The 14,128-nt window shown below is 39.5% G+C and overlaps 1 protein-coding gene across 2 annotated transcripts in view; it reads right to left on the reverse strand.

Annotated features, from left to right (window-relative positions):
• Positions 1–1,618: 1,618 nt before the first annotated feature.
• The window catches only part of DIP2B (disco interacting protein 2 homolog B), a 285,417-nt gene continuing 272,907 nt past the window's right edge, over positions 1,619–14,128 (reverse strand). For both annotated transcript variants that reach the window (XM_037846827.1, XM_037846828.1), the window contains 4 exons: positions 11,415–11,489; positions 9,488–9,665; positions 7,728–7,851; positions 1,619–6,073 (listed from right to left, as the gene is read on the reverse strand). In XM_037846827.1, the coding sequence (XP_037702755.1) occupies positions 5,818–6,073; positions 7,728–7,851; positions 9,488–9,665; positions 11,415–11,489 (633 nt within the window). In that variant the 3' untranslated portion in view covers positions 1,619–5,817. The remainder of the gene's footprint in view (positions 6,074–7,727; positions 7,852–9,487; positions 9,666–11,414; positions 11,490–14,128) is intronic.

Below are 14,128 nucleotides of genomic sequence, written 5' to 3' on the forward strand. Positions count from 1 at the left end.
GAAACTTTCCCTTTCTGCTGGCGCTTTCCCTTTGACACAGGAATATTTTATAACTATTGTCCCATCTCTTTTCTATTTGTAGATAAAACTTCTGGAAAGGATAGCTTCTATTCAATCTCACCTCCCCATCACAGCTCTCCTCAACCAGTTTCCTGGCTTCTGCCCCTATAACTGCACTGAAATGGCTCATCAAGGTCACCAGTGACTTCCTAATTGCCAGATACAGGGAATACCATCCAGGTCTATCTTACTCAGCTTCACTGTGACTTTTGATCTTGTTGACCACTCGCTCCATCTTCTTTGAAACTCTTCCTACAATTTCTGTGCCAATGCTCTTTTCTTGATTTTGCCCCAACTTCTCCAGCTGTTCTTTCTCCCTTTTGTGGGTTCCTCTTTCCTCCCCACGCATCCTTTAAATGCTGCCACCCCCCATGACTCCATTCTTGATCCTTTTCTCATTCTACATCTTTTTTAGCAATATCATCCACTTCCACAGCTTCAACAACTTATAAAAGGATATCCCCCAAATACACAGTTCTAGGCCAGAACTCCCCTGAGTCAGAGACCTAATTATTCTATTGCTTGTTGGACTTCTTCACTTGCATGTTCCACAGCACCTCAAATGAACATGACTGACCGGAACAGAGCGTCCTTTCCCAAACCTCTTCCTCCTCCTTTGTCCTCTATCTTGGTGAATGGCCCCACATCTCCCTAACTCAAGTCAGAAACCTAGGAATTATCTTTCTTTCTTCTTCTTCACCTTGAATATCCAGTGGTTGAAATCTTACTGTCTCCAGAGAGTTTTCATGCCTGCCCTCTCTTCTTCAGTCTTACAGTCATTGTCTAAAAGTGCTCTTGATCTTTCATTACAGTTACATTGAGCCTCCCAATTGGTCTCCCTCTCTGGTTTACCTTTCTCTCTCCCCCCACTCCCATCCATTTTCTATATGACTGCTAGAGTAATCTTCTTTGTTGCTGTTATTCTCCTGGTTTAAATCTTTCACTGGCTCCACATTGCCTCCTGAGTAAACTTTCAACCTCTTTAGCATGATACACAAGACCCTTAGTGATCTGTCCCTGGTCCAAGCCTCCACAGTATTTTTAAGCATTCTCCCCTCAAACTCTACATCTGACTAATGAATTGCAGTTCCCAGAATACATCCACACTATTCTGCCTTCTGGCTTGTTCTCTATCTTATGTGGCTGTCTCATCCTTCAAAACTCAGTTCAGATGTTCCCGACTATTCTCCCTCAGAATTGGATTACGTGCCTATTCTACCTGTTCCCACAGTCCACCTCTTCTACTCTTAACACAGTCATTGTAATGTAGTAGTTTTCCTTGAGGGCAGGAATTTTATATTTTTCTCTCTCTAGCGTCAGCTCCTCTCACAGTGCTTTGCATTTGGTGGAAAGGCACTCCGTAAATGTCTGTTAAATGAAAAATGTTCTCAGCTACCAAAATAGCTTGTACCATAATTCAAGGACCAGTTCCAGTGGTCCTGAAAACATGCATAATTTGATGGGCTCTTATCAAATTTCTTGAAACCAAGAGGTGGAAGAGCAAATGAAGAATTTTAGGAAAAGGTGAAATCCAGTCCAGTTACAGAAAAGAAAATAATTCAAGTTTACTGTCAGTTTATTGTCAAGTTTATGATCAATAGTTGAAAAACTACCAAATGCCACATGGGTAGGAGGAAAACTAAACTGTAATTGTTACCTTAAGAAGCCCTGACAAAAGTCTTAGTTTTCAAAATGATTCTCTACTCTTCCTTGATGTGGCCTCCTTTTTTAGCACTGACTTTGGTTCTCTAGTGTTCACTTTCCTTAGATAACTCCAGCTACCACTGGGTCTTACCTGAAGTTAATTTAAAATCTATCAATTCCCTAACCTCCCTCCCAATGTGCAAAGGATTAAACACAATCAGGCATCAATATTTATTAACACAAGACAAAGGAAACACATTCAATGAGTTAATAGAACACTGTCCAGCCAGATGTTAAATTTAAAAATGTATATCTAGTCTAATTTCAAATAAATAAAAAAAAAACTTTATACATAATTACACAGTACTATAGTTTGGATTTGACACTGGTAAATATCTTGACAGAAAGTAAACAAAACAATATTTAGGACTAAAAAATTATTCTTATATCTTTACAATCTCTTCTTCTGGACAAATAACATGGTCCATCTACATATACCTAAACCAGAAATGTTGTATGAATGATAAAGAAAAGGCCTATTGTGTACTTGGAGTACTGCAGCTTCTTGCTCCAAATACTCTTGATTTTACATCAAAGCAGACAACAAAAACAACACTAAGGCATAGATTATGCTGGAGTTCGAGGGTGAGGTGGTAACTCCTCATTGCTTTAGTCTAAAAGATTCCTGGATATTCAAGGAAGGTAATTTATTTGGCCAAGATACTGAGCACCATGCCTGGGACAGAGACCTTAACAGAAAACTTAAGGCCTCAGGCCCTTTGTTAATTCAACAAAAGCATTAAGCAAGCTTTCCCCAGGGACTAAAGGAGCTACTCTACAGGCAATGGTCCCTAAAAAGCCTGAGGCAATGCAACTTCGGAAGGAAAGGAGTTGACACTGGGGAGAACCTAGGCCCATTAAAAAGAGGAAGTAAATAAAAGCTGTTTGTGGACTGACTAATGCCAATCAGCATGCTGGTAATTCCCTGGTCCAACTGATGGAAAAGATGAAACATGTGCAGCTCTAAGAATTCCCAGGGCCTAGGAATTCTCCTGAGGTAGCCCCTTCCTGATCTACCTCAGTCACTTCTGCAGAGAACCCGAAAGAGGTCAGAAACTTTCAGATTAATACATTTCTCTTAATTGAGATGAGAGCTTTGCTATTAATTTAGTTTTCCTTTTCACAGGCATAAGAATCCAAACAGAATGTGTTCCAGAGGATGTGTTGGCAAGGCTGTGTTTCATCAATAATGGCCTTTCAGGCCTGACTTAAGACAGTTTTTCCACCAAGGTTCTACTTAATGTGGGGAGAGCAAGAGCATTGTGTCATCAAGGGAAAGTTTCTTACCCAAGTCTGCTCTCAATTATCCATGATAGACTAGGCATTAAATCTGCAGATGCCCACACAAACACCAACTTACCTAACAACTGGATTCTCCTCCCCCTTCTAAGGTTACTCTACCAAGTTAATGATAAAGTTCCTGAAAGACAGATCTGTTTCTTTTCCTAGCATTCTGACTTTGCGGGGTATACAAAAGACCAGTAAAGCAGTCATAAGGCCAAAACCAAAAAATAAAGATAAATCTGAGGCCCAAGGAACTATAAAACTAGATAATCAGCCCTAAATAACTGGGGGTTCGCCACACTCTGTGATTAATGGAATGAGAATAAATCTGTGTGCTGCCCAATAAAGTAATCACTCGGCACATGTGGCTACTGAAGACTTGAAATGTGGCTAATTCAAACTGACATTTGCTTTAAATGTAAAATATATACTGGATTTTGAAGATTTATGAAAAAAAGATTGTAAAATTAATAATTTTCATTAATATTTTTAATATTTATTCCATGTTGAAATGATAGTATTTTTGATATATAGGGTTAAATAAAATATATTAAAATCAATGTCATCTGTTTCTTTATACTTTTAAAAATGTGGTTACTAGAAAATTTAAAATTACAGATGTGGCTTTCATTATAGTTTTAGTGGACAATGAAGCTGTAGATGTTTGTGTTAGCAAGAATTATCAAAACAACCCATATAATTAGTTTAGGAAAGACCCTGATATTTTTTTTTAGAACTTGGGGATTATGGAAATAAAACAATTTCACTGATCCGCAGGATCCCCTACGCTGTCTAGTAAATCATTAAAAATGGTTTTAAGAGAATCACTTTCCAAACAAGCAGGCTGTCTTCTCTGCAAACCCAATCACTGCTTGTCTCTGTGATTTCTAGCTTGCCCCAAAGTAAGTGCTTTTTTCCTGTATATCCTAGAACCTTTCCAATTACATGTAAATTAATTTCATCCAAAATGTTTAAAAAGATATCTGGAACTGGAAAATGTCTTAAGGTCTGCCCTCTGTGGAGAATGAGTTGGGAGAAAAAGATAATTATGAAAAAGGGAATCATAAAGTGGCTCTGAGACATGAGACTATTAGGGCAGCCCCCAACAGTGCTGCCATGGCAAAGGGTCTGATCTTTGCATTATAAACCTTACCTTCAGGGTAATTACAAGTCTTAAAAATTGTTTAAAAACATATTTTGTTTACATGATGTTACAGTGGGGTAAATAATATGTATTATTAAAATAGTCTAAATAAATATTTACACAATAGACCAGACTGGGTCAAAGAGAACCATTCTGATTTAACAAGTTATCTCTGCTCACTTTGAGTTTTGTTTTTTTTTTTTTTAATTTTTAAAAATATTTCTGTAAGAAAAAAATAATAAAATTCAACTATATTCAAATATATGAAGTATCAGATCAAAGAAAGGAAACTGAGCTGGAGACCAAACTTAGTCCCATGCTCAGTCCGCTTGGCTGGGGCACCACAATCATTTCAAGAGTTTCTTGCATACATCAGACTTCCCCTATTTCAGCATAAGCCTGGCTATTCTGGGCAACTAAAATTAGTCAGTTTTGAATTTTGTAGTTATGTGGCCTTACAGTTTTACATGACTGTTGAAACCACTGCCTTCCTAGCCTAGCTTTCTTTTCTTTTTCTTTTTTTTTAAATCCCTGTCTTCATGAACTGGAAGAAGAGAGGACACTCTTGAGTTTCTAGAAAAGCAAAGCTATACACAGAAACTGTAGACAGAGTTTACAGTGGGCCTGGAAAAAGGGGAAATTCTAAATTCTTATGAAGTCACTCTAAATTTGAAAGACAGTTTCAAAACTGCGGCCACAGTGAGTTGTGGTTTCTTACGATAAGGTGGGATCTAATAAATCTTAGCGTTTTCTCAACATTTTGATTTTTAAACTGAGATTTTCAGCTTGTAGGAACAGGTTTAATTCTTAAAGCTTAAGCTGATTCTGGGGATGCAAGCTTTTAAAACAATATAGGCAGCTTTAGTTTATAAATATACCAACCAACAAAGACATAGTACAATGTACAGCAAAACCTGCAAATAATTTGCACTTTTTAGTCACCTAATCAATTGTACTACATCAAGAGAACCTTGAAATTCTCCCAAAGTAGAAATGTTTCTACTTTTGTTGTAAGCCAATTCTTCAGTTCTTTAGCTGAATTATGTGTATTCTTATTTACATGTTTAAAACACTGGTCAAAACACTTTACAGTCAAGAAGTATATATAAAGAAGTAATTATCAGATTCAGTGGGTTATCAGATTTGCACATGGGTCGACTGAAAGTAAGGTGAGTTTAAGTTCCATGTTAACAAGACCTGCATTATGTTTAGCTACAGTAAAATGGCAAAATACAGTACAGAGAGTGGGGAACTGCATAACTCAGACTACCCCCTTCATGTGAATTCAATAAACTCCCTTACAAAATTCTAAAACAGCATTAGATAAAAATACAAGTATGTACAACAGATGAAAAAATGCAACATGCATGTAATTGCTTTAGTAATGTGCTGCTCACACCATGTTAAAGCTCATATCTAATAAACTGTTAACATTTTTTTCATTTGCCACCATGGAATTTCCCTTTCCTTTGTGTCATGTGATTGCAGAATCCCACAGGATGAGATGAAGGATATAATGTAGCCATCTCAGCGTAATTCACATCATTTAAAAACTTGCTCCTAGTCATGGGTCTTCAGTCCTTGTGGTTCTTCAGATCTGGACCCTGCCATCCGCAGAAGGATGGCTACATATTATAAGCCACATAGATTGGGTCTAATTGGTCAGCTAAGAAGCTGTCACGGAGGTGCATCCTCTGCTTCTCTCCCCTGGAGTTGATTGGGATAACACCTGGGTCCACCACAACCACAACGCCAACAATGAGGTAATGTTCTTCTAGGACCACATTTGTCACCAAAGGAACCCAGATCCAGGGCTTCTGTTCAGAGCCATCACAATTCCCACAACCACCCACAAGCAAGTTGGTCCACGTGAACACAGCACTGAAATTTCAATGACACTTTCAGTTAACATGTTACATTTGCTAATCATCTTTTGCAGTATCTCCCATGCCCAGGATTTATCCCCATTTCCCCGAGAACTGCCTTCTTCCCCAGATCCCAACTAGAAGGCTAGCAGCCATGTCTATAATATATGACCCTAACGCTGTGGTCATAGCTGAGTAGGACAAATGACCCCAACTTGGGCCATTCAAGTTCTCTTGGGAGTTTGGGAAGTGGAATTGAAGATGTTTGCTAGTCACTTGAACTGATGAATTGAGGACAGGTGTGCAGAGAAACCAGAGACTGTCTCTGTAGGGAGGACAGAAGAATGAAGCAGATGCCCAGAGAAAAACAGAGATGAAGATAGTGGGTTTCCTGATGTCTTCCCATTGCTTGTTCCTACCTTCCCTGAGATTCAGTTCTTTTTGTATCCTCTGAGATACCAGACATTCTTTCTGTTATCTCTCTTTTTTGATTAAGTGTTTAAAAAGAGGGTTTCTGTTATATACAACTCAAGAGCTTTGACTATGAAAATATTCTTAAACCCAACAGAAAGAGGGGTCCTGATCTCGTCTGAGCTTTGCAGTTATAGGGAAGGGAATTCCTAGCATCCCATACAAGTGCCTCTCCTACTGTAAAAAAAAAATGCCAACAGGTAGAAAGTTGCCTTATATTGAGTAGACTGCCAGAATAGAAGGTATGACCTGACTTCTGATATGCAGTATTAAACTGCTGTAAAAAACAGATTCGAATTATTAAAGAAAAATAAATGTAAAAGAGTCATTGAAGGTGAAATGCCTGGAATTAGAGGATATCCATGGCACCTGGCTCTCTGAACTGTTCTTATTCCTCATGGATATTTGTTCAGGTCTGGGGGAAGACTCTGACTAAGGCCAGAACATTTTAGACAAGAAATCTCTGGAAAACATGAGCAACTATTGAAGAACTGTGGCTATTTAGCATGGGAAAAACAAAGCTGAGTTAAATATACAAAAATGAAATTGGATGAAATCTATATTGTCAACAACTCAGAATGAGAAAACTATAGGCAAAAACTACAGATCGGAGAATTTTAAGTCAATATGAAGTTGGGTGACATTAGAGATAATATAGGGGAAATTCTTGTACTGAGTGAAAAACTGGATAATATAATGATGATGATCCTTTTCATCTGTTTAACTTTTCACAGTTTACAAAGTACATTCTCATTTGAGTCTCCAGATAATCATGAAGTAGCAGGCAGAACATTTTGCAGATGAGAAAAGCAGTCTATGTGGGAGAGCTGGGCCCTTAAGCAGAGTATTTGCCCTTAAGTTCACATTGTTTTCCACCATACCATACTGACTTCCTGGTGGCAAATGATCTGTTAGGTCCCTTCCAACTCTAAGACTCTACCTTAGAAAGGACTCTTCCCCAGCGGTCCCACTGAGCTGCCTATTTGTCTCCATGGCCTCATCTGCCTCCTGTGAATACATCTTGTCTGTCATAGCAGACTGAACACCCAAGACAGGAATCAGAATTTATCTTCTTACTCCCCATGGAATTCTATGCTTGTATGAGGGTATTTGGTACAGGTGGCTGACTGACTAACAAGATCAACATTAATTTATGCTAAAGCTGAGGCAGGAAACACATTCTGTGATGGAGAATTTACCATTCAGCAATGCTCCGGTGGATCCGAGACACTGAGGTCTCAATGTCGATTGGGTGATATCGTAATCCTCTCAGCTCCAACGTTTCATCCAGAGCTCCCACTACATATAATGCATCATGACGCTCTGATAGAAAGAAAAAGAGAGAAATTTGGTTCATCAGGCCTGTACTGCAAACAATATAATACTGGAGTTAAGAGCACAGGGTTCACACTGCTGGTACGTCACCAGGCTCCACCACTTACAGCTGTTAACTTTGGGCAACTTACTTAATGTCCTGAGTCCTGCTTCCCCCTCAGTCGAAAGGGATAATAATAAATGGTTGTTCTGAGGATTTCAACGGGGTGGGGGGGATGGGGAGTGGTAAGAGGTATGTCACTGGGTCTAGACATCTTTGAGGAAACTAGTTAAGGTATACAATTATTGAATATGGGGGAACTAGTACTGGTTATTAATAGGCTTGTAATCTAATTTGGACCTGGCAGAAATCTGTTTTTTTTAGACAGATTTTATGCATACAGTTGTATACATAAGATTATATAGTTTATATCTATATAGATACTGTACTTCAAAGGGAAATGATTTTGTTAGATCTACTGAATGCAGTATTTTCTGGAAAAGGTGTATTTCCAAAAAATTTAGCCAAACAAAGTGATAGTAAGATAAGGAGGACGAGTAGAGGATGCTGATGGGCACCATCCCCTGGGAAGAACTTATAAAGACTGAAAATAACAAAAACAACAAACATACAGCAGTTAATGTCTAATGTGGGCTTATTATGTGTCATGTGCTGTTCTAGGCATCCAAATGCATCATATAATTTAATCTCACATCATTTCCCAAGGCAATAACCATTATCACTTCCATTTTTCCACATAGGAAACTGAAAAGTTAAGTGATTCCTCAAGGTTTCACAGTCAATGGTATATACAGTGTATGCATAATGGTAGGGGTAGGCTTCAAAACCACGGGGCCTGACTAGGGATGCTACCCTCTTCTTCGTCATGTTATCCTGCATCCCCACAAAATAGAGAGAAATGAAGGACTTTGGTCACAATAGAATAGATAAAAGGAGCAAAGGAGAAATGAGGTAGCCAGATTTAGGCCTTTAAAATCCAGTTTGTTATTTGTATCAGTACTTGAAGTACATGATATGGTATTTTAAAATGGCTATGAATGCTAGTCAGAAAGAAAGGTTGAAGGTGGACAGCAATGAGGCCATAACAATCAACTGGACAGAAGATGATGGATGGAATCCTTAGACCAGAGCCTTGTCCAAAAGCAGTTCTGCATCCAATGTGAGACACTGATGGGATAGAATACTTCAGCAAGATGATTCCTAAGAATTGACTCTCCTACTCAGGGCTCAGGGCTATTCCTCCTGCTTCCAAAATGGTTTTCAGGGGTAGAAGAGCTAAAAGATGTTACCTGTTACAGGAGCTTGTTCAGACTTTGGAACCAGCCCCATAGGGTCTGGTTCTGCCAGGGGCATTTGTTGAATCATGAGGCACATCTCGGCCACCGCTTGGCCACTCCAACCTACAGTTTGGGGATGATGATGTGGTGACCCTGAGTGCTTACTTCCTAGACACTCTTCATGGGGCGAAGTGTTACTTCAAAATTTCATGAGTGGGTCCAAGAGTCAGAGAAGGAAATAATTACATACACATACTCCACAATCCAAAGGATGAAGAAGGCCAGCCAGTGCTGCTGGCTGAAACACAAAGCAGAAGGAAGGAGGAGGAGCTGGCATGGAAGATACCTCCAGTGGCTGCTGTGAGCTCAGTCCGGCGGACAAACCCGAGGTATCCCGTCCGAGCCCAGAGTGTCTGTGCAGCATCCCCAAAGCTGAGGCGAGTATTGAAATGATCAGCTTGAAGGGTCTCACTATCATAGATGGTGTAGTAGCCACTGGCTGTGTGGGGACTATTCACCCAAATCTACAAGAGAAGGGTTTTGGTCACATTTCACCAGGAACACACAACTGTATACATGCAATTCTTTTCAGAGAAGTTAATTTTGATTTTTTAATCATTTTTATATTAACGCCACTACCACAAAACCCCACCACAGCTGCAATATCAGGTGTGCTGGGCACTGAGGTAATCAAGTATTTCACATGCCTTATCTCTGTTGATCATGAAGTATAATTCGCACTATTGTTATTCCTGTTTGTACAGATGAAAAAAACAGGATTTAACTAACTAGAGTAAGAAGCCAGAAGCTAAGAGATTCACATCCAAGTCTGTGACTCCAGAGGCCATGCTCTTAACCATGATGCCACACTGTCCCCTGGTTCACTTCTCATCCTCTTCCAGAATCCCACAAATTCCTTAGGGGATCATTTCTGGGCTTCTGAAACTATGGTATAAAGGCTTCAGGGGAACAACAGAGGGTATCTGAATTTACCATGTAAACACAGCAATAGTTAACAATGATAATAACAATAATAGTAACAGCTAATATGTATTAAGGATTTACTATGTGACAGGCACTGTTCCAAATGCAATATAGGTACAGGAATTAATGCATTAAAAGTCATTCTCTACAAGGTAGGTGTTATTATTATTCCCCTTTTATGGATGAGGAAACTGAAGCCCAGAGAGAAGTAACTTGCCCAATACTGAGAAGCCAGTAACCAACAAAGCCCAGGTCATCTGCTCCTGCACCTATAACCCTCTTAACGTTAAACTATGGGATGAAGCATAAATGTTCCTCAAAGATTTGGGGGAAAAAAAGTGATATATTTTTAAATAATTTTATGCAAACATTGGTATATTTTGGAATAAAATGTAAATATGCATGAATTTAAAAATTTTACACTTGTGGCTCCTTTAAGTTCCACCTCTTAATACCATGGGGTGGTAATGGATGAGTTGTGCCTATCTTCTTCTTCAGCAAAAGGAATGTCAAGACAAATCTGGGACTATTTCTAGTTCGGGTGTTGTGCCGGTTTGGATGTATCACGTCCCCCAAAACTCCATTTTCTTTGATGTAATCTTGTGTGGGCAGACGTATTAGTGTTGATTAAGTTGCAATCTTTGGATTAGGTTGTTTCCGTGGAGATGTCACCTACCCAATTGGAGGTGATAACTCTGATTAGGTAACTTTCACATGAAAGTGTGGTCCCACCCATTCAGCGTGGGCCTTGATTAGTTCACTGGAGTCTTATAAAGGGGCTCACAAACAGAAGAACCAGAGAGCAACTGAGAGTGACATTTTGAAGAGGAGCTGCAGCTAAGAGAGGACAAAATGCCCCAAGAGCAACATTTTGGAGAACATCATATTGAAACGCAACCTGGGAGCAAGCGGACACCAGCCATGTGCCTTCCAAGCTAACAGAGGTTTTCCGGATGCCAATGGCCATCCTTCAGAGAAGGTACCTGTTGTTGATGCCTTACCTTGGATGCTTTATGGCCTTAAGACTGTAACTTTGTAACCAAATAAACCCCCTTTTTAAAAGCCAATCCATTTCTGGTATTTTGCATAACAGCAGCATTAGCAAACCGGAATAGGTGTCTAAATCTTTAGATCCCTGTCTCAATCTTTCATTTTTGCCCTATAGAGAATGATTAAATCTCTACTCACATTAGGAAAGGCTCAATCCACAGCCTCAATGACTTCTAAAATATGAACCCTAAAATCGTTCACTGCAGACTTTTCAGAGTAAAAATGAATATTATACATACCTCTCCAAGGTGAGAGTCTCCAACAGGCCCTTTGGTCTCAGGATTAACAATAACCACTTTCACTCCAGGTAAGATCTAAGAATCAAAGGGCAAACACAAAGACTGAGTCCCATTAAATCTAATGATCTCTAAGAAATGCACAGCTGCTTGCTCTCTCCTCCCTCCAGTCCTTCCTGGAGGTGAGGAAATGGCCCAAAGGGCAGGAGCTATCTGAAATAGCCATCACAGTGGCCACCCTGAGGGACACCAGCAGACACCTCCTGTTTTGCTCTCATTGATCAGTTTAAGTTCAGAAATGGATCACAGATGCAATAAAATTCAACCTTAAAAATAAAACATGGCCCCACCCCACTCAAAACAGCAGAGCAAGCTGCTTCAGGGATTGTTGCCACAGAAGCTTTGAATAACCAGTAAGAAACGGCAGAAACATCATTCTCAAAATTATAGAAAAGTTAAAGGGCTGAAGTAACAGGGTGAGCACTGAATCAAGAAAAGGCTACTTAAAGCAGTAGAATTTCCTGGCACCCTGGCTGGCCCTTTATCACCTTTTACCAGCTCAGCGTGGAGCCAGCTCACACTCCCAGTATGAATCCCTGCTCCCAGTTCTGGAGGGAGCAGAGTAACTTTTGTGTACTCTGGTGGTTTGGAGCTATGAATCCCAGAAAAACGTGTTTTTAAATTTAACCCATTCCAGTGGATATGATCCCATTATAAGTAGGAAATTTTGATGAGGCTACTTCAGTTAAGGTGTGGCCCAACTCAATCAGGATGGGTCTTAATCCTATTACTGGAGTCATTAATAAGGAGAATAAAACTCAGAGAGAGAGAAAGCCAAGGGAAGCAAGAAGCTGAAGGTCAATGGAACCTGGAAGAGAAGGGAGAGGCCAAGAGAGGCCACCATGTGTACTGCCATCTGACAGAGGAGCCCAGGACCAACAATCACTGGCAGCCAGCCTCAGAATGCCAGTCTTTGGGAAGAAAGCATCACCTTGATGAGGCCTTGATTTGGACTTTTTCTAGCCTCAAAACCAAGAGCTAATAAATTCCCATTATTTAAGTCAACCCATTGCATGGTATTAGCTTGAGCAGCTAAGAAAAGTAAAACACCTACATAGTGGGAGCATGTATGTCTGGCCCAATCTGCCTAGTGGTGGCCTGAGAGACTCGGTGTCCCAGAACTTGTCCTGCGTGTAGACAGCAGCTCATGGAACTCTCCTACAGAAGGCTGTGGGAGAGCAGTCAAGTCGTGCTGAGGACCACAGTAATGGAAATTAAAAATTCCCTAGAGGGGCTCAAAGTAATGGAAATTAAAAATTTCCTAGAAGGGCTCAACAACAGATTAGAGGGGACAGAATAAAGACTCAATGACATTGAAGATAAGACAACTGGACCATCCAGTCTAAGGAGCAGAAGGAAGAAAGAATGAAGAAAAGTGAACAGAGCCTGAGGAACCTGTGGGACAACATCAAGCATACCAGTATATGCAGTGTGGAAGTTCCATAAGGAGAAGAAAGCGAGAAAGGGGCAGAGAGAATATTCAAAGAAATAATGGATGACAACTTTCCAAATTTACTGAAAGACATGAATAAACACATCCAAGATGCTCAATGAACTCTAAATAGGATAAACCTGAATAAAATCACACCACAGCATATTATAATCAAACGGTAGAATTCCAAAGATAAAGAGACAATTCCGAAAGCTGCAAGAAGGAAGTAATACATCACATACATGGAAGCCTCAATAAGATTAAGTGCCATCGCATTGGAAACTGTGGAGGTAAGAAGGTAGTGCCATGACATATTTAAAATGCTGAAAACAAAAAATTGCCAACCCAAAATTCTATATTTGCCAAAACTGTCTTTCAAAAATGAGGGAGAGATTAAGACATTCCCAAATAAACAAAAGCTGAGGGACTTCATCACCACTAGATTGGCCCTAGAAGAGATGCTAAAGAGAATTGTACCCATTGAAAGGAAAAGGGTAAAAGACAATAGATCAAAACTGCATGAAGAAATGAAGAACTGGTGGTGAAGGTAATGACAGGGGTAAATACAAATGCCAGAACTACTGTATTTTTGGTCTGTAATGCCACTTTTAACCTTATACAGGATCTAAAAGGCAAATGCATAAAATGTAATGATAAATCAGTGATTTTGGACTCATAACGTATAAACATGTAATTTGTGAAAACTATATAACATTAAGGGGACGGAAAGATATAGGAACACAGTTTATATATACTACTGAAATTAAGTTGGTATCAAAGCAAATGAGACTGTTAAAAGACTTAGGATGTTAAACCTAAGCCCATGGTAACTACAAAGAGAATAATGGAGAATATGAAAGCTTACAGAGACAAATCAAGAATACAGGTTGCCAGGGGCAGTGGGAATAGGACATTAATGGGTGTAAGGTTTCTGTCTGAGGAGATGGGGAAAGTTTTAGTAATGGAGGAAGGTGGTGAGGATACCACAATATTGTGACCATGATTAACAGCTGTGAATGGAATGCTTGGGATTGGCTGAGATTGGAAAGTTTATGTTGTATATCCGTTCACACAATTTAAAAAAAAGAACTAAAGAGACAATGTAATAACATGATCCTGGATGAGATAGTGCAAGGGAGGTAAAAAGGGTCAAAGGGACTTTATTGGGACATATGAAAAAAAATTGGAATATAGACTGCAAACTTTATATCAATGTTAAATTGCT

This window comes from Choloepus didactylus, chromosome 8 (assembly GCF_015220235.1).
Source record: "Choloepus didactylus isolate mChoDid1 chromosome 8, mChoDid1.pri, whole genome shotgun sequence".
In the NCBI taxonomy this organism is placed as follows: domain Eukaryota; kingdom Metazoa; phylum Chordata; class Mammalia; order Pilosa; family Megalonychidae; genus Choloepus; species Choloepus didactylus.